The sequence below is a fragment of the Crocuta crocuta genome, unplaced genomic scaffold (genome assembly GCF_008692635.1).
Source record: "Crocuta crocuta isolate KB4526 unplaced genomic scaffold, BGI_CrCroc_1.0 scaffold3, whole genome shotgun sequence".
In the NCBI taxonomy this organism is placed as follows: Eukaryota; Metazoa; Chordata; class Mammalia; order Carnivora; family Hyaenidae; genus Crocuta; species Crocuta crocuta.
The window spans coordinates 8,460,375-8,481,906 of record NW_027529934.1 but is presented as its reverse complement, the minus strand read 5'-3'; the positions used below and the strand labels follow the sequence as shown (position 1 = coordinate 8,481,906).

The 21,532-nt window shown below is 37.0% G+C and overlaps 1 protein-coding gene across 1 annotated transcript in view; it reads right to left on the bottom strand.

Moving 5' to 3' along the window:
- The window catches only part of DHX9 (DExH-box helicase 9), a 53,260-nt gene that overhangs the window by 3,456 nt on the left and 28,272 nt on the right, over nt 1-21,532 (bottom strand). The window contains exons 8-26 of the mRNA XM_077763361.1: nt 20,176-20,312; nt 19,743-19,832; nt 19,485-19,646; nt 19,270-19,347; nt 18,067-18,258; nt 13,687-13,828; nt 13,173-13,255; nt 10,644-10,800; nt 8,613-8,713; nt 6,888-7,101; nt 6,622-6,716; nt 6,254-6,327; nt 4,891-5,043; nt 3,739-3,899; nt 2,883-2,994; nt 2,124-2,285; nt 1,900-2,027; nt 726-955; nt 448-563 (exon numbers count right to left, since the gene is read on the bottom strand). Of these exons, the coding sequence (XP_077619487.1) occupies nt 448-563; nt 726-955; nt 1,900-2,027; nt 2,124-2,285; nt 2,883-2,994; nt 3,739-3,899; nt 4,891-5,043; nt 6,254-6,327; nt 6,622-6,716; nt 6,888-7,101; nt 8,613-8,713; nt 10,644-10,800; nt 13,173-13,255; nt 13,687-13,828; nt 18,067-18,258; nt 19,270-19,347; nt 19,485-19,646; nt 19,743-19,832; nt 20,176-20,312 (2,587 nt within the window). The remainder of the gene's footprint in view (nt 1-447; nt 564-725; nt 956-1,899; nt 2,028-2,123; nt 2,286-2,882; nt 2,995-3,738; nt 3,900-4,890; nt 5,044-6,253; nt 6,328-6,621; nt 6,717-6,887; nt 7,102-8,612; nt 8,714-10,643; nt 10,801-13,172; nt 13,256-13,686; nt 13,829-18,066; nt 18,259-19,269; nt 19,348-19,484; nt 19,647-19,742; nt 19,833-20,175; nt 20,313-21,532) is intronic.

Here is a 21,532-nt window from a genome sequence, read left to right as displayed (position 1 = left end):
AATAAAAAATGGAAGAAATAACAAACACACTGTTGGAATGTTACATATGACTGAGCCTACAGACTGGTCACTAAGATCTGTTCCACTTTTGTCAAGTGCTAAATACTACATGCTTACCAGTAGTCTCTAACCAACATACGGAATACACAAAAGAAATATCCAAGTTCCAATTAGATTCTAATTCCCTAGGGTAGTGCTCATGGGGCAGATGTAACTCCAATGCCTAATGCATTTGTTTCTTCTGGTATAGTTCATTTATGACTACTGAGTATAAACTACCAAGAGATACCACTCTCCAAGAAAAGACAATGTTATAAAGGACCTCACTTGTGTCATGCAATTGTCATGTTTCACAAATTAAGTTAGATTGAGCAGCTGAATCCCATTACACCTCAACTTTAAGAATGCAGTCTGTACAGTTTGTAGTTCACATCTGAAAATCCATACCAGTCATCCACAAGCACAATCTGCCCATCAGACTGGACTTTCTTGGAGGCAAAGAGAAGCAACTGCAGCGGGGTGACTAAGGTCATGCCTTTAGCAGAGATGGCTCGGGTTCGAATCTGCAGATGGAAAACGAGGCAAGAGGAAACAGATGACACTCTAACCGCCAAATAATGATAATGAACTATGCTTTGAAAGTTAAAATTCATGTTTCCACTGCACTTCAATAAGTAATGACAACTTAGATTTGCAATGCTAATTTTTCTAAAACCTTTTCTTACCTTTTCACCAAATACAAAGAAGGGAGAAGGGTACTTCATGTCTTGGCTGCTGAAAGGACAATTAACAGATGACTTGTGGATAAGTGCATTACGCCCTTCAGTGGTGAGAATCTTTCTCTTTTCCTTATGATAGCACACATTAGGGTACACCCCGAAAGCCAGGAGAGAGATAACAACATCCAAATTATTGTCCGGTCCGGTGTTAGTAAACACTTGTGTCAACAAGCAATCTGTTAAGACGAATGGGGTAAAACATCAGACATCTGGGTAATGATCCTCATATTGCATGTAAACTAGTTAAGAAAATTAGAAGAACTGACTCCTTCCCGGTCTTTCTTCAGATAACCTGCTTGCCTAACTTCCTCTCTTCTCAGAACTCTTGCACCCACATCAAGTTCAAGGAGAAACCCTGAGTCTCCACAACAAGAAACCTAAAATACCTGTATTTTCTTATACAGACTCAACCACAACATAAGCCTGGAATGATTACTTAACTACAAGAAAACAAAACCCCTCCATGTACAGCAGTTTAATGATCTGCCCTCAGAATAAGAGCTAGACCAAAAAGACAACAATAAAATATTACACCTGTTGTTCTTAAATAGCCATTCTTTCTAGAGAAGATGGATTCAAGAGCTCAATTCCCATATGAAAGAAAACAGCTGGATTACTCTTTCTCCATCACTCATCCAAGCCCTCTTACCTGCCACACATGAAAACCTTAATTAAAGCCACTTTAAAATTTAATATGGTAGTGCTCGCTTCGGCAGCACATATACTAAAATTTAATATGGTAAATTTCATATCTACATGCGAACATATGGGCAGACTGATCACTTTACAAACTGCTGAGGTAATTCAACAAACTGCTCATTCTAAAACTGCTAAAAGCTATGCCACTGTTCTTTATAAAAGAGACAAAAATATCTCTAAAATAGTACAATTTTAAAACATCTATTAATCATCTATGTGTATCACAACCTTTTGCTTCCTTTTCTAAAAGACTGAATAAAGGTGAAAAACATTATCATTATGGTTCAGAGAACTCAGACATAGCTAAGAACACAGAAAAAGCACAGCGTCTAAAGTCTGAACCTAAAATATACTGCACTGTCAATGTGCACACACTGTATTAACATCCTTCAGGGAGATTTTAAGAATACGAGAGTCACACCTTCTGGAAATCCGGAATTAATCAGAATCTCTTTGAGCTGAACTTTGGCTTCCCAGGTCATTCTTAGCGTGGCCATATTGAGTCTCTTGTGCTCACAAAAACGTATCTCTGCTTCTTCTCCACCCATTCTGAAACAGACAAAGAGTCATTCTCAAAGCCCAGTATTGCATTAGAAACTAGAGACAGTTCTCACATCTTACAACTCTCTTCTTTCAAACCCATACCTAGCATCATCCCAAGCTTGGAAGACTGATAAAAGGGCCACATGATCAGAAAATCTGTTTCCGGCAAAATTTCTATGAACATAACCCAGTCGCTTTCCTTCACTAATGAAGGGCTCCGGAAAGCAGGTGGCAGCAGAAATGGTACAGACGGCGTCTCCCACACTGAAAGAGACCAGAAAATACAATCTGATCACACTCTTGTTCTAACAGTTCACAAGCAGTACTGTCACTTTGGGTTAGAGCCTTTATTGGCTATGATACTGCTTTATTAGCAGTGAAACTGGCTTAACAAAGAATTTTTACAGCTGCTCTCTCCAAAAGCAGAAAGGGAAAAAATTTAAGAGCTGTGATATTAATGGATGCACCGTAACCATAAATTATAACCAAGTATAATTTATTTTATACTTTATTCTCTTCTCCATCTTCTCATATCTTTTCATCTTCAAAATTTCCTGATAAAATACACCTGTTTTCCTAGTGTGATTTCTCTTTCAAAGACAACTTACTTAAGCCCCTGAGAGGAACTGCACTTCTCTTTTGAGAAACTTGAGCTCTTTCCCCCAACAAGTGAGGCCCAGGTGTCTTCCCAGGAACCATTCATTGTCACCTCATACTTTCCTCAGTATATACAGTAGGCCGCTTCTATGTCTGAGAAGCAGTTTTGTTTTCTGAGCCCATCCTGTTTTTTTTACAGCGAAGGGAATACGATTCTGAAATTGTTCTGCCATTTAAGTATCAACAATAAAACAATGCACTTACTAGAAAATACACCCCATTATCATCATTTTGCCAAAACGAGGCTCAATGGGGAGTTTAGCCAGGATTCGTCCCAGAGGAGTCAATTCATCATTGGCATCTAATGCATCAAGCTCTGTGGGGAGAGATGTTTGTGAGCAGAAACAGTAATGAATGTCCCTTTAACGGAAGCAAAGATGAAACATTTCCTTACAGGTTAAGGTTAGTTTTTATTATCTGTCAAGCCAACTACGAGCACCATGCCCAGAGCCAACAATTCTCCTCACTCAAAAATAGAACAAAAGCAAATTTGGGAGGAGCACCTAATAAGAAGAAAGTACTAGAATCAGGCCCTGTAGATTGTGAAGCGGAATACAGTCCACAAGAACTCTATAAATGCAGTAAAAATGATAGTAACAGCATTAAGTACACATGTCCTAACAAGTCTAATACCAACTACTGAATTTTTAGAGAGATGAAATCTAAAGTCTAAAGTTCATAGTAACAGATGAGCACTAGATTTGAAATTCAAAACCAGATTCCCCTGGCTCCAATGAATGACCTTACTTTTTCTCCATATGATACCACTTTTATGATGGGGTTACAAAATATATATAACGATTTTAAGAGATCTACATAAACTACTGTATCATGAGTAACTCATATTCTGATCGTTAAAAATTGGTTAAGACTTGTATTACTACCTTCTTACTTCATATTGCTAATTTTATAAAACTGACCACACAAAATACATAAAGCAACACTTGAAGTATTATCACAGTCCTGCTGATTGTATCTCGATTCATCCGTTACATGTTAGTTGCAGGACAAGACAAATGGGATAATTTACATGTATTACGTAGGTAGTAACTGCAGCTACCTCTAAGAGTGTGCTCTGCTTCGATCACAGCATCCAAAGGTGGAGGTTCAATTGCCTTGGCCAGGAATTGGCCAATTCCTCCCAGACGCAGAAGTTTTATGCTCAAAGCAATTTCATGCAATGGTGTTCGGAACATTTCAGGTGTCATGTGGGTTTCAAGTCTGAAAGGAAAAAAATAGCATAAAATAACCATCTTCCCATGTTTGTTTAATAAAATCTTTGCGGAGAGATAATCAGGTTTATAGAGCTCTCCTCCCCTCATGCTTTTACAACTATCAAAGCATGTTTTATATTTGCTGCAAAGACTCTCTGGACAAGACCCTCTTAACTGAGCAGTGTCTTATGACTTTATACTTATAGCTTGATGTTATTTTCATCTGAGGCCTTAGTGAAGAATGATGAAAAATTATCCTGAATCCTTCATGTTATAACCCACACTTAGAACTTCTTCAGGTCCTGCCTGCTGACAAACATGGGTTAAAACAGTAGCTCGACAGAGGGGAGGGTACAAGGGGAGGAAGAGGAAAAATGGGTTAAGGAGAATGATACAGTTTTCCAGTTATGGGTAAGTAAGTCACAAAGGTCGGAGGTACAGCAGAGAGTATATCTTCAATGGTACTGTGACAGTGTTGTGTGAGGACAGACTACAGCTACACTTGTGGGGAGCACACCATAATATATAGAGCTACTGAATCACTGTTGTACACCCGAAACTAATGTAACATCAGGTGTCAACTATACTCAAAAACAAATGAGCACCTGGCTGGCTCAGTCAGTTAAGCATCTGACTCTTGATTTCAGCTCAGGTCATGATCTCACAATCCTGAGATCCAGCCCCATGTTGGGCTCCATGCTAGGTGTGAAGCCTGCTTGGAATTCTCTTCCTCTCTCTCCCTCTATGCCTCCCACTCTTGAAAATAATGCCCATATAGTCTCCCTGTAAAAAATTAGCAGTAATCAGGTAACCACTATATAAACATGCCATCATTGACAATTTTATTCTTGCCACAATCTTGTTATGAAAGACAAGTACCCTCTAATATACATAAGTGGAGACATTTATGTACTCTTGAGTTCATCAGGTTCATAGCAGGGCAGGGGAATGGGATGTATGAAGGGGTAAAAAAAAATCCCTAATTCAACTGGTCTCACCTCTCAAAACGAGCTCGGCTACACAGGTGAAAGCAGAATCCAGGACGAACGCGGCCAGCTCGTCCTTTCCGCTGCTCAAGGTTAGTTTTGGATGCCCACACTGTAGCATAGTTGGTCATATTGTTATGAGCAGTGAACAGCTTCACCTTCTGCCTAAATAGAAAAAAGTGGTTAAGTCTAAGACTCATTTGTATGACCAGCACGTAACTATCCTATTTCCACTAAGGGGTGGATGCTTTCCAGTTAATTACACCAACCGAAAGCCTATCTGTAAACAGGACCAGTAAGAACTTGACTGCATCCTCTGATCTGTCAATCTTCTAAGAGGGAAAAAGAACACATATGTGCCACACATGCTTGACAGTCTTAGCCAAGTTACTAATACTAACCTTTCTATGCCTCATTTTCCTCATCTGAAAATGACTATAATACTTTTACCAACCTCACAGGGTTTTTACTTATAAACATTAAGTGAATGAATGAACTCTGTAAAGCACGCAAACAGGATCTGACGCATACATACAAGTAAACGATAATGATTCAAACCAACTCTATTCCAAAGTTTAGTTTCACTTCCAGGCTACCTATGATCTAAAAGTTATGTGCTGATGCAGAATTTGTGGAACTTCTGATGACCTCACCAAGTGTGCCTGCATGGTCTTTCTGAACCCCTGAACAACCCAGGCAGGGTTGATCCAGATTAGGCAGCTGGCACCAAGTGACTGGAGGAGGCCCAGAGAGCTGCGTGCTCCGCACCAGTCCCTAGAGCGGGGACTGGCAGATCTCTCTCAACTGCTAGGACAGATTGAGGGACTATGTGGAGAAGGCATGGGGCACAAGCTGACCGGATATAATAACAAACTTTTGACTTTTTCTTCTTTCTGGGTATCTTGTGTACTTTATCTGTACACAACGCGTCCCTGTGTATTTCTTAGAATCATCACATACCAAATATGAAGTTTTTAAATTCTTAAGTGAATGTCTCATAGATAGGATATTTTGTCATAAGATAAATATTGGTCATCTTTATACACTAAACAGCATGCTACTGTATGGCAGTGGTCAACGGAAACACCCAATGAGAAATGAGCAAACGTCAGCAGACAAGAGAAGTGGGAAGCTCAGAAGTTGGTGGTATTAAGCTTTTCACTTTCTACTAAAATAGGCTTCTGATAAATCAACACCAAGAATTATTAATTAGCCTATAACCCAGTAGGTATAGTGCACAGTAATTTTGATAGTACAAGAACACAAAACTTCAATTAAAAAAAAAAAAAAAAGGCATTTCTGATTCTCATCCTAGATACTAACATGGAACATTCTTCAGATTTATTCTAGGCAAATAGGTTCTTTGGAAACTTACTTGCAGGAGTCAATGACATAAACAACATCATTTATGGTAATGCTAGTCTCGGCAATATTTGTGGACAAAATAACCTGTGATGAAATATTAAGAAACATACTTCAGAAAATATTTTCCTACTATGCACTTAAAGGAACAGATTTGCTTATGTAACAAATGACAAGAGAATTACAGGAGCCTTAAAAAAATCATTCACCCACTGCCTAATGAAAAACTTGCTAAACTCACAAAGAGATGAAGACCCCTTCTTTCCCTCTTCAATTTAGCTGGATTATAATTTTTTACGGGTAGCTCTTTGAAGGCCTGTAACATCTGCTTGGAATCTATGGAACTTCCAACCCCGTTAAGTGTAAATGTTTATTATTTACCTTGGTTACTCCACTTGGTACAGGATCAAATACTTTGCGCTGTTCCTCTCGAGGAATCTGCGAATGCAGAGGTAGAATCTGATACCTATGGCTTCCTATAAAAAAAGGAAAAGTTAAAGTTAAAAATAATAGCGTATTTTAAAACTACATAATGCATATTCAAATTTTATTCAAATACTGACACATTTTGTTTTCACACTGGCTAGGGCACAAGCAAAAATATTAATTTTTCACTGTCAAATGTGTGAGAATTCAAAGAATCATACCAAAATGTGGATTCATCTCCAAATGCTTTTGCATGGTATAAATCAAATTCCAGCCAGGCAGAAACACCAACACCGCTCCAGGGACATTGAGGGTCTCAATGTACTTGAGCAGAGCCTCAATGAGTTCAAAAGGGGTTTCCTTTTCATTCAACTGTGCCATGCTCATCCTTGTTTCTGGACCGTACTCATCACCACAGATCAGGTTGCAATTTGCCTGCAAAAATTGGGAAATATATTTTGAATGGTCTCAATTACAACGGCTCATGAGGTGTCTCTTAGATATGTCCTTCACATTCAAGTAACACCTAATGTCCTTATTTATTCTAGCTGATTAGTCAGACCTGCATACAGAAGAAGTTTAATTTCCAAAAATATAGAACCTACTACATTTGATACTGAATTTTCCTCATGACCTACGTATGGGAAATACATAGGCAATGCCAAAATTCAAGCACAAGCTCTTAAATTTGATTCTGCAACTTTGAATGGCTCTGTCTACCCAGTATTATTTCTCTCATGACTTTAACTGTTGATTTCTCAAAAATATTTTCCTTACTAAGTCCTATGATCCTGTGCATCAATTAACATATAATTACTTTACTTGTACGCAATACCTACCTGTAGAATTCCCAGAATCATCTCATACCAATTTGAAGTCTTTTAATTTTTAAATCAATGTCCTGCTGGCAGCTCATCTGATCATCTATTTCTAAAATAATGTGTCTGGGCCACTTGCGCGGCTTCAGTGTTAAGCATCTGACTCTTGATTTTCAGCTCAGGTCATGATCTCATCGTTTTTGGGTTTGAGCCCTGTGTGGTGCTCTGCGTGGACAGCACTGAACCTGCTTGCAACCCTCTCTCTCTCTGCACCCCAACCCCTCACTCTCCCTCAAAATAAAAATAAAAAAGTATCTGAATTTTCTAGAAAGTCTGCTTAATAATCAGTGATAAACCAAACCTTTAGTAATGAGAAACAAAGTTGTTACAATTGGTCTTTTTTTTCTCCTGATAAACTTTCAAAGCTGCTCTTCACTTACATCCTCAAGCCTTCTGATTAAAAATATCCCAGATTACTTCCTATTAAATTCTGCTAAATTGTCTTATAGTATTTACTCTGTTCAAATTTCCAGATACAAGATACATTTTTGTATTATCATTGATTGAGCTCTCAAAATAAATGTCGTTTTTCGTTCTGGTTTCTCCTTAGGAAATCCCTCGAGACTCCCTGATTTAATACTCTCCATCTGATAATGTCATCACCATACAGTTTAACTAGGATAGCTGCTGCTGTGAAAAACGTTACTGTATGCAGAGATCACATGGAGATCTTGTTCAATGTACATTCTGATTTAGTAGAGCTGGGGCCAAGCACAGACTGCCTCTCTACCAGCTTCCCAGGAACTCTGGCCCATGGCAAATGAGACAGCAAACTCTCATAAAATGGAGTTATTTCTAACCACACGTGGCCTTTAAACATCTTACTCTTTCCTCTTCCTCCTTTTGACCTTTCTCCAGAGATGATTTAACTTTTGCGGTATGAAAAGAGCTGGTCACTGAACATGGAATTCTTTAGAGTGTCCTACATCAATTAATTGAAAAACAGACATGATAGTTTTTAAAAAGGTTTTCTATAATGCTAACTCATTTCAAGTTTTTACTTTAATCATTCTGTTCACAGCAAGAACAACCTGTCCCTAATGAAAATTTTCCATGAGATTCACTTACATCATCATCCTCAAAACCATCATCATCCTTCTCCTTCTTCTTCTTGTCTTTTGGTGGAGGAACAAAGTGGGTCATCTGAATACAGTCTTCCAAAAAATATTCTGCCGGGATAATCCAGTTGGATAAATACAGTCACTTTCAGAATGGAACAGTCTTCAAAACTCATTTTCTAATTCGTAACTCAAAATTACCTTATTACCCTTCAATATGATTTTCACAACTGGCAAGAAACTCCAGTGTTAATAACCTCTTTTTCCAAATTTACTGTTCTAATCTCCTGGGCCCTGAAGGAGGGTGAAGTGTCTCTCATACATGTTCCCACTAACCCAGATAGGGTATCCAGTATACACATAATCAAACATTTGTGGAATGGCTACAGGGCACATGCACTGTGTTGTATACTCCCATGGTATGGCAGTTAGATATGGAAAGAGATGTCTATACAGTAATATATCGTAGTCCATCATTCCTCTATCAGGATGTACCCATAAAATGGACTCCCTTTAGTTATTACTCTAAAGAGGGACATCACCAAAATTGGAATATCTGCTGATCGATCAATTATACTCCTGAGGTTCTCTGCCGGGGTAAGAAATATAATCTATAAACACTTCCCCTCTATATGATAAGAGCCCTAAGTACTACTCATCACATATCAATAATACATACAACCAACATAACTCATCACTGATGTTAAACTTGTTCACCTGAGGAAATGTTCATCAAGTTACTTCAAGGTACTACAAACAGTATATATTTAAGAAAATACAAGTATACTCCAAGTTACTGTGAAGTTACTTTTGTTTCTCCCTTTCTACACTCTATTCTGTGGAAGAAAGTCACTAAGCACAATGCACTCAAGGGATAGGGAGGTATAAGTCATTTTTTTGAGGTAAGAGGCAGAGTATCTATGTAAATTTTTTGGAATTATTTCATATGAGATCTTTGTTACCTATTTATTTATTCAACAATTGTACAGACTCATATGCATTTATTTTATCCCCTAATTCAGTACTTGCGTTCCATCCCCCCCTCTGCCCCCCAAATTATTGCAGCTCTTTCCGGTTGGGTCCTGTGTCCCTGTCTCCATCACTGTGGTCAACAGAGGTAGGAAATATACACATGTACACTCATCTGTGTATCCATATATAACTGTAATGATCTCTTTGTCTATTCACTTGTATCTGAGCACGACTTCTTACTGATGGTCTCCAACTGTAATCCAATACCACCTGGTTTATACAAAGCTTCCCTCCTCCTTACCCATACCGTCTCAACTCCAACAGTAAACCTGCCTCCCCCATCTGCCATCCACTTATTTTTTCATTCTCAATATACATGTAAAGCAGTTTTAGAATTATCACCCTGTACCCTCACAAGGTACAACTGCACTGCCTTTATTTTAGAGCTAATCTTACCTTGGAATTTAAAAAAACAGCATCCTAAATAGCCATTTAACAAACTTTTTAGCTTATTTTCATGTCCTCAATTTGTGCTAGAATCCATTTTTTAAAACTAAGCTATTTGAGGACTATCCTAAAAAAATGATGCTAAAATATTTAGAATAAAGTAAAAGAGTATCTTAACCATCAGAAATAGTCTTCAAACTTTCACGTTAATGTCATTTTAAAATATGCCTGCTGTGGCTCTATGAAAGATTCTCTCCTTAATCTGACTCTGGCTGCTTACACTTCTTAATAGTATTATTTCCCATAAACATCTATAAGCTATAGTGATTTACACTTGACTGTATATAATTCTGAAAGCTATCTTTGGCTATAAAGAAAAGCTAGGAAATTTACTGGGCATGCCAACTCCTCAAGTAATGAATGAAACTTGTTCTTGCTCCTCAGATTGTACTTGCTATAGCTTGACTAAAAGTCTAAGACTGCTATGACACATTTGATATTCTACTTTGGCCTGTATTTTAAATGTCTTTAGAACTATTATTCCAAACTCCAAGATTAAAAGAATCCAAACACTAATGCATAAAAGATGTTTACACTGCCACCCCACCTACAAACTATTTACCTTGAACTGGGTAAGTCCTCCCATAAACTTCAATGATGGGGCAATTGAAGAAATATTCACAGAACATACTGGTGTCAATAGTAGCAGACATAAGAACAATGCGAACTTCAGGATAAGCCTGAACCACATCACGCAACACTACCAAAAGGAAGTCAGTCTATTAAAACACAAATGAAAAAAAAAATCACGTCAGTTCATTCTAATGAGAGACATCTAAGAGATTTCTTGACATCAGTGAAATTCAGTTTCTTTGGTGGCTTCTAGAGGTGTAATATAGAAGGTCACTATGTAATTCAATAGAATTATTAAGAACAGTTTGTAGCCTAATAGCTGTGGGGATGCGAAATGAGTGTTATTTGGGTAGGAGAAGGGAAGAGGGAAAAAAAAATTAATGACAGCAAAGAATTCATCAAAATTTTCAGTGAAATTTGTATTTGTAGGCAAATTTTAGCTACAGAAAACAGAAAAGCCAAGATGAGCCCAAACTCAGCTATCCAACCATCTGCAAAGCTAAAATGTTTTAAATGTTAAAAAGGTTGTATTTGGTTTATTCAAACAAAATAATGGCCAAAATAATTATTACTTAATAAGGTACAGTACCCATCTACCTATCAAACAACATAAAAGCCACAGTCCTGTAGCTCCAACTCTTCTCTGGCTGCATGGCCCTCTTGCCCATCACTCTCTGCCTCCCTCAACTACAGACAACCATCCTGAATTTTTACTCCTTTTCCTCTCTCATCTATGCAGGTACCCATACAAACATGTATATATTTCTATTGGACAGTGCTGTCTAGATGTTTACTTATATTTTTTACTTAAAAGAGTTTTAAAATTGCTTTTCCATTTAAATCCCTAATCTATCTGGAAACTGATTTTTGTATTTAGAGAGGAGTCAAGGATCCACCACAACGATTTCCTTATGGATGACCATTTGTTTCCAGTTCCGTTTACTGAAGAACCTATTCCCCTTTCCCAGTGACCCAACATGCCATCGCTCTCTTGCACCAAAGCTGCATTCACACACCATCTCTTTCTACACTATGAATAATTCAGTGGTCAAATTGTCAACCCAGGGACTATACTATCTCAATTACTATAACTTCAAATTAAGTGCTGGCTGATATCTACAAAGCCAAGACAATCATCCATTCTGCTCTTCTTCAGAAATCCTGGTTATTTCTGGACATAAATCTTCCCTGTAAATATTCATAATCAGCCTATTAAATTCTATGAAAAATCCTCATGGGAATTTGATCAGCATTGTCTTTAAACTGGATCAACTTAGGGAGAATTAACATCTATATGATCGATGTATTCTTAAGTACTTGACGTTCTGACTACAGCAATGTTATCTTGTTTTCTAGCTGTTTGTCTTTAACATACAAAATGCAAATGACTCTTATAATTAACCTTTTTATCCAGCAGCATTGCTACATTTTCCTATTCCTCTCTTATTTATAATAATTGGTCTGTAAGTTGGATAATTTAGGATAAGGTTCATCCGAAAGAGAACAGAAAGTTTCTACAAAGGCACTTTTTCATTTTTTCACTGTGAATGGTACATTAATATAGACCTGACAGTCTTTGAAGGAAGGTTGACCAAAACCACTCATTTTTATTTTTTTAAGGAAAATGGTAATGATGATCCATAATGTTTCCAGTATGATTTGGAATAAATATCTAAAAACACTGGAATGCACTTCACTGTCTAGCAAAGACAGTTTTGAAACACTTCATTTTAAGTTAAAGACCACAGTTTTCAAGAGATTTTGAATGACAATTTTATCCTGCTGAAAAGTTAAATTTCAGATTTTAAAATTTATCTGATAAACCAAACCAAACCAATTCTTACTCAATTTTAGCTTCACCATAAAGGTCAAAGTTTTGCCAAAGTAAACATGGCTACCAACAATAGCTATACGAGTCCTATCTGAAGAAAGGGCATGCATGCCAGTGACTGTTTTGAACAACAGCGGCTTGGTAACAGTTTGAATGACATATTGTCTACTCAATGACATTTCTGGATATGTAAAATAGTCAAACCACACAATTATATAGTAATTATATTCAAGTTTTGCCAAAGACCAAAAAAAAGGTGTGAAATAAACTCTAGTTTCCTAATTAGAGCATGATTATTAACATCTGAAAAGATAAGAGCTGCAAACATCCAAGAAGACACTACTAATTATACTAAGTTTAAAAATAATAAAATTTACCACACCCAGTTCAAAGAAAAATTATTAAAAATCTATCAGTGATTCATTCATAAATAGTTCAGCTGCTGAATTATGCTCTTACTAACCACTGCAATGATACTTAACAAGAGAACTCTACTTTCAGAATTAGGTGCATTTAACAAAGAAAAAAAGGTTTACTGGCTTGGCTAAAAACAGGGGTCTACTAAGAGACTGAAGTTTCTGATTTTGACAGAAGATATAAAGTGGGAAAAGGGAAAGAAAAACATTCCACTTTGATTTTTTTTATTCAGAATCTTAGCATTAGTACTTTAACTCTCAAGTTACTCACATTTATGTCTCTTTCGTGTATTTCATCCACAATTACATGGCTGATTCCTCGAATGCCTGCTTCTAATTTTCTTAGAAGCACACCTGGAAAAGGAAATGGGAGTACCACCTGAGGATGAGTTTTTATGTTGATTAAAGTAGGGAAGTACAACAAGTGCAAAGAAACAAACTTTTAGACAGTCACTATGCTTCAGTTAAAATAACCCCACCATCATTTTAGGAATGACATAGCAACTTGTATATTTAAGTTACCAAAAAGGTTAACAGTGAACTCTGAAACATATTTGTTTGATGAAAAGAGTATCAAAAGATACAACTTCAGTAACCTAGCTACAACAAGAGGTAACATCATGCTATCCAATTTGGAAAAAAGTGTCAGAAGTTCTACCTAAACTGGAATTGAGACTGGCTCCTGAGTTCTCATTTCTAGACACACTGCACCGTTACCAAATTTTCTTCAAAAACACCACAATATAAACCCCAAGTGAAAGACTAAAATAAAACCCATTACTGACCGACAGTACAAAACATTATGCTGGCATGAGGGCGGGGAAGGACGGACTCAAATCGAACACTGTAGCCACAGCTTTTCCCAGGCTCTTCTCCTCTCTCATATGCAACTCGCTCAGCCACGGAGACTGCACTTATTCTCCTGGGCTGAGAAAACATAAAAAGAAACTCATTCAAAAGCTAAAACACTACAGTTACACTTATTGGGGTGATTAAGTTACTATAGTAAATCTGTCCCACTGCCAGATCACTGCCAGGTCAACAATCAACACAAACAATAACTGTAATGAGCTTTTCAGCAAACTTTGAAATTAGAATAAATTAGAACAAAAACAATTACCACTTAATTCTGTGGCAGACTCTTAAAAATGCCGTTTTTCCTTCTGTATATAAAGGAAGGTTTTTATAGAAGATAAAATTTCTTCACCATTGGCCTAAACTCTTAACGACATTCAGAGTATTTTTCCAGTAGGAAAGAGGGCAGAGCACGCAGGAGGAGCTGGTTCCTGTAAATGACTACTGAAGTGAAGGCACATGTTTAAAAATCTATTTAACTGAGCTGTATAGGTATTAAAACGTAAATAAGCTTCTCCTTTGCCATATGTACTATGGCCACCTTTCATTCAATCATTTTATTAACTCAAAGTAACTATTCATTGCTTATTTCTATCAGGTGCCACAGATAGTACTAGAGTTAGAAAACTAAATGAAATCACTCCTGTTCATGGTTTACGTGGCAAGGAAAACTGAAGTGTATATTGCTGTTTCCAGCAATAAATATGCTAAACCCAGTGGGAATGCCATAGGCTACTGTTTTAAGTGTTGGACCTTAATTTTTCTCAAAATAATATCTTCTGAAGTAGTCCATATTCTTGTAGGCACACAATAGTTACATGGTGAATACTATGGCTATTATGATATCCCGGAGGTATAGATAGATATGGAGGTACATGCAGACTTATAGACTAAATGCTTCAGTGTGGACTTGAATTTGATTTTGTCAAAAAATTCTTGATGGCAGTCCAGGGGCACCTGGGTGGCTCAGTCAGTTAAGCATCCGACTTTGGCTCAGTTCATGATCTCATGGTTCGTGGGTTTGAGCCCTGCGCTGGGCTCTGTGCTGACAGCTAGCTCAGAGCCTGAAGCCTGTTTCAGATTCTGTACCTCCCTCTCTCTCTGACCCTCCCCTGCTCACACTTTCTCTCTCCCAGAAATAAATAAAACATTATATAAAAAAAATTCTTGATGGCAAGGTTGTACTTTAGTTCCTTGCTTGAGAAAACTTTTTCGGACTTTCATATTTAAATACCAATGTTATCCCAGGTTATGACAGTTAAGAATCAAGGAATAATAATCTTAAAAAGAAAAAAGTTCAAAACAAAAGCTCAATAACTTCACTAAAGCTATCAATATCCTTTGAATACAAAAGAAATGATTTATTGAATTTTCTATCCATAATTTAAGAGTCTCTGAGGTAATGGGGCTAATAACCAATATAGGTAAGTACGCAATCACCTACTTCATATATTTATCCTGTCCACAAAGGTAAGGGACTAAAAGATGTCTTCTTGAACACATGTTGAATTTTCCTGAGCTTATACTCTGCTTTATGTGCCCTGATTTGCTGACCTATGCTAGTTTTTACTGACCACTACTGACCTGTACTCTGTACCTCACTAACTGTGAATAAACGTTACATGAAGAACTGAGCTCTGTATTTATCCTTCAAGAAGAGTTTGGCTATATACTTTTATCAGGAAACGTGAAAATGATATTCCACTAGTAAGTACAAAATAAATGCTTTTTGGGACCTTTCAAGAAGTTCGCTGCATTCTACAAACAGGCAAATTCCTGACCACTATTATCTCCTTGCTATTTTTGTCTTTCCTAAAGTTTTCAACATTTCTACTAACTAGCTGACTTTTAGAAGAACTTCAAATCAATTAGGATTTTGACTCTTTGGGGGTATATTCATATGCTACTGGGTACTTGAGGGTTGCTTTTATCTCCTTGGGGCCACTTTCAGGTCTATCATCTTTGTAGTTTTCAGCCTTCTAAAATGACTACAGACAGGAGATGGCATATTCCTTATACAACTACCTATTGTAGTTCTTAAATCTATGGCCCCCAAACACAACTGTCAGAAGAGACTTGAGAAAGCCATCGATGGAAGAGTTTACAAATTAACATAGGAGATGCTAAAACAACCATCCTCAGAAGCACTATAGGCCACATTTTCTTGAATATGCACAAAAAACATCAATGTCAAGAGGACTATTCATCAAAAGAGCAAGAAGACCAATGACCCTGTAATCTTCTTCCCTTAATTTTTGTATGCTTCTGACCTCTCAGCTTCCAGTCTCAACAGTCTTCACTTTAAAACAAAGAAACCATTTAAAATACATACTGAAGAAAGGTTTTCTAATCATAAACAATCTGATGGGATTTTTCCTGAGGGGAGTATGGCAAAGTGCATAAAAGTTTATTAAAGCAAAGGAAACATACTAGGACATCATATACATTTTTAAACTTTTAAAAGACTTATTACAGGAAAAAAAAATCATCAGAAACTGATTTGGGGACAAGCACTAGGACAAAAAGATTCAATGTAATAGTTCAGAATCACTTGTTCAAAATTAGAACACAAGGTACATTCCCAATGGATGCAAAATTTCAAGCATAACTCTCCACCTCTTATAAACATTCCACCCAGAGAAGATGAAATAATTCTCTGAAGTATCTTTCAACTTCATGATTCTATCACTTACCAGGGAATACAAGAGGACTAATAAGAGAAATGAAAGCTGTTTTCATAAACAGAGAAGTAAAACATTTACCCACCCTTCCAACCTGTTGCTCACTGCTTATATTTGTTATAGCCTATACACATAAAACCTGTACATTTTACAGATCAAGCCACTGGAAATGTCCAAATCATTTGAAAAGGGACACAAGCTTGTAAGCAAGTTATAAAAAGTTGAAGACTGTACTATGAAAGCCAATTTTGTCTAGAACACACAAAAGCCATTTTTGGCTACGTCAACTTGGCTTTGACATTTATTAGATGGCTAGTGAGAACACACCTTCTCACTTGAGCAGAAAGCAGTTTTATTTTATTCATGACTTCTGAGTCATGAACAACTTCTGAGTGAGAACACAGGTTTTCAGCTCATCTGCTAAATTCTGCATTTCTTCCTATATAACTGAACTATTTTTCAGATTACAAGTAGAGAGTGGTAGTAAGGAGCGAGGGCAGAGCAAAGCTTAAAACTTGTCTTCTAACAATATACCTCCTACAAGACAGGTAAGCAAGCAGTAAGAGCAAGGATATTTTACTGATCACAGTATTTGGGGTTAGAACTTTCACTGTGAGGCAAAGCATTCACAGTCAGTGTTGGGAGTGGGAAGGGCAATCAAAGAACATTTTGAGAAAAAGAAGAAAGCTAAGGGTCCTTGCACAGAAAAAATGTAGACCTACCATATTTCTTAAGTCTAAGATAGCACTGATTTTAAATGCAACATTCATTCCTTCAGTGATTCTTTTCTAGGCTGAAAAACCCCCACTGTCACATCAAACACAGAAACCAATTGAAAAATATACCTCAATTTCAGAAATATGATTTGAACATATACACATAAATGCACAGGCACAAACTCTTTTTTTTCTATTTCAAGGTTTGCAACTCCTTCCCAAGTATCAGTTATGTGTCCCAGGTTAAGAATCCCTAAGTCACAGTCTAAACCAGCCTGAGAGGTGGTATCTGGCTTCTTGCAATGCTAAGTGCCAGAAGTACTGGATTAGAGCTGCTGGGAACTGCTTTACCCTGAGAAGGTCTGGAAGAGCTAAGAACCTTTCCCTAACAGGCATCACTTATTGCTAATAAAGTAATACAATGTAAAACACCGCATCTTGTGTTAATAACTTGGGCAATTTAATATCTTTTTGTGCCTTAATTTACTAAAAGAGAAATACTAAATAAAATAGGTACATCTTAAGAGTCATAATAAACTTTAAATGAATTTAAAAAATACCAACTGTTAATAACAGAACCTGCCAAACAGTAAAGATTCGCATGTGAACTTAAGGAGAAAGTACCCTCAGTCCTGACTGATTCAAGGTCAAAAAAGACTCACTCTAGCCTAGACAAAAAGAATCACTCACATGGCTCAGTTTGGCCCATCAGTGAAAGAAATTAGAATAAGACTTAAATTCTTTATTTTTTTTTTAATTTTAAATGCTTTAACGTTCTACCAATTTCAGTACCTTATGTGGCTACAAAGGGGAGTTAATCAAAGAATTAGAAATAGCCTGGCCTCTAGGTTTTTCCACCACCCAAACTCTATCAACCCCAGACACATTCCTTCTAAGCTGGCTTACTACTTACCTGAGTTACAACAATATTACACTCTGCTGCTCGGTCATTCTGGATGAAGTCATCTAGAATAAACTGCGGAACCTGTGTAGTTTTACCACATCCAGTAGCACCTCGGATAATGATAACTGAATTCTGACTAATTGCTTCCAGGATTTCACTTTCAAATTTCTTCACAGGCAGCAACTCTCTCTCCTGTAAGATCTGTTTTATAAAAGTTACACATCAATCAAGTTTCCAGCAACATATACATTAGAAGCAACTGTCTTAAACCTAAAAAAATTTCCTATCTCTATAAATAAACACTCCTTTCCACTAGCTCCATACTCAAAATACATTTTTAGGGGGCGGCTGGGTGGCTCAGTCGGTTGAGCGTAACTACTGATTGCGGTCTTAGGTCATGATGCCAGGGTCGTGGTATCAAGCCCTGCCTGCTTCAGACTCTTGAGCTGTGCAGAGCCTGTTTAAGATTCTCTTTTTCCCGTCTTCCCTTCTCCCCCGCCTCTGCACTCTGTCTATAAAATAAAGTAAAATTTTAAAAAACCCACATTTTTCCTATAAAACAATGTACATTTTTATATCTCCAACAGAATTACCTCTTTTCACTAAGTTTCTGAAGAATCTATTTTGTGGCCTTGTCCACATCCTTATTTTCTTCCTTTCTCATTTTCAATAAATATTCCGTTTCTTAGAAAACGTTTTAATGTTGTTTTACTCAGAAAATAATTAAAAACGCCAAGAAAAGTTATTACCCAAATGTCTCCATTTACATATAAGAATCCCGGGTCCTTGAGGCACCTGGGGGGCTCAGTCAGTTAAGGCTCAGTCAGTTAAGTATGTGACTCTGGCTCAGGTCATACATGATCTCACCATCTGCAAGTTCGAGCCCCTCATCAGGCTCTGTGTTGACAGCTGAGAGCCTGGAGCCTGCTTTGGATTCTATGTCTCCCCCCCCCCCCCGCCAAAATAAACATTAAAAAGAAGAAATAATAAATTCTGAAGGTCTCTCTCAAAAATAAACATTAAAAAAAAAAATTCCAAGCCCTTAACTCAAAACAAGTATCTTCAAAGGCAAGTACAATTAGTGGTTCGATAAATACCTTTGATCTCCATTCCTAAATGTATTATTCACTGTTTTTATTTTTATTTTTTTGCCCATACCTATAAAGTTCTGAAGCTCTGGGCACCATATATCTAAATATTTCAATGACTTACTGCTTGCAAATCATGATCCTGTTCCAGCTGGTACATTAACTCATTCTTGAGGTCCATGCTGATTTGTTCTGGAGTAGCCTATAAAATGGGAAGGCAACAGTCAAAAGCACGTAACTTAGCTTTAAACTAAAAATTTTTTATAATGTGGACATCTTAATGAAATATATTCAAAAGCTTAAACAAGAGTCTGAGCTCAAAAACAATGTTGCACTCACATAAGCCAGTGGTCCTTCATCAATGTTGCTACTAGTCCAAGGATTCCAGTTGGATTGTGGAGGTGACCAAGGAACCACACCAATTTGGTTTTGTCGCTGAGATGGCTCAAAGTGAGCTAATTTGCCAAGGTTAAGTGCAACAGGCATAAAAGGATCCTCAGGCTGTTAAAAAATAAGGAAAACAAAAAAAGCAATACCAGTTACTTATCTGACTAGAGATGTTCAATACAAAGGTGTATTAAATAACTGTATGCTTACTGGGGGCACGATCTCAAGATTTAGCTCCTGAATGACGTTCTGCAGCTGATGCTCTAAATCTTGTGAGAGGTTTACTTTGTAAGGCTCCACCTACCGAAAAAGGATAGCCATGAAAATTATGTAACATAGATCTGAGCACTACTCAAAACTACTATAGCAAGGTTAAGAGCACATAGTTAAGTAGGTCCACAATTCCTAAAACTAACAATAGGTCAGTTCCCTGTCGTGAAAGAATGACTTTAATGATTATTTACTTATTGCCCACTCTGAACACAGTATCATGCCAGAGAGGGGATTAGATGGGCCATTTCCATTTCCATTTTTTGAGGTAAGATTCCTAAAACTATGAATTAAACTTCTTTAGCCAAATACAAATCAAAAGCTAAATGGAATCTTAGAATATTTCTTTGGGCTACTAAGTCTAAAGACTCACTGTCTCTCCTTCTTTCTTCTTTGTAAGTCCAGAGTAAGCTTCAATTACTCCAAGATGGTAGAGTTGTCTGACAAGTGACAGAGCACAGGACTGTGCTGCCAGTTTTTTATTTGATCCATGTTCACGTGCGAAAATCCCTATAATTTAAGGTCAGGATTACCAAAGACAGTAGAATAAATCATCTGAGTAAAGAAAAATCTCATCATAAGCAACTAATGGGCTTAGGTACAAAAATCCCCCCTTAAAATAAGAGTCAGTTGTTAAGTTCTTTTCATTCTAACTGCTAACCAAGAGCAATTCCATTAACAGCATATTATCTTGATTACATGTTTATAAAAAAACACAGACAAATCCTCATTATTAAAGCAGCTAAACTGTTTCAACAGACTTGTCATTATTTATATCATTTGGTATTAAAACACAGAAAGAAAACATAGTTTAACTTTTGAAAAACAGAATAAGGAATGAAAATGGGTCCAAAGTGGTGATTCCAGGAATCAGTGATATTATATAAAGAATCAGATAATAAATAGCTAAACTTGGCAGGCCATATGGAGTCTGTCATAGCCACTCAACTCTGCCTTGAAACCATGAAAGCATCCATAAACAACATAAACTAGAGTTTGACAAACTATGGTTTCAGGAACTGAAAGCAGCTGATCTGTTTTTAGAAGTTATAAATATAAGGCAAAAATAACAAAAGGTGATAAATGTGACCCACAGAGCTTAAAATATTTATGATCTGGCCTTTTACAAAAGCTTGCTAGCCCCTGACATAAACAAATGACTGTAGCTATGTTCCAATAAAACTTTGTTTATAAAACAGGTAGTGAGCTTATATTTGGCCAGAGGCTTATAGTTTGCTGTTCCTGGCACCAGACTGAAGCCTGCAGCTACTCAAATTCTTCAAGAAAATGGTACAAGTTAGACTGCCTTTATATCTCTTCCCTTAACATCTCATCCACTCAAAGTCTAACTTATTTTTAAAGTCTAGGATAAAAAAATCCAACATGGTCTCCTGATGATTTGAAGGTCTGATTTTATGAGAAAAGCCTTTCATATACTATAAATTTAAATCATTGGTGTTATCTGCAGAATTCTCAAGCTAGAAAGAATCTTAGGCTGTTTCTCTCAATTTGCAGATAAGTAAACGGGAGTCCCAGCAACATTAGTGACTAAACCAGCCACACAGGGATAGTTCCTTCCAGTTTAACACTGCTTGCTTTAAACTTCTGGTCTTACAATAGAGAATACATGATCAGATCTTTGCCTTTTTACTTCCTTTATGAGTAACTCCAACCTATTTGTGTTTACTCTGGGTAATTTCCTCACCTCTTCTTGACTCCATGACTCTGAA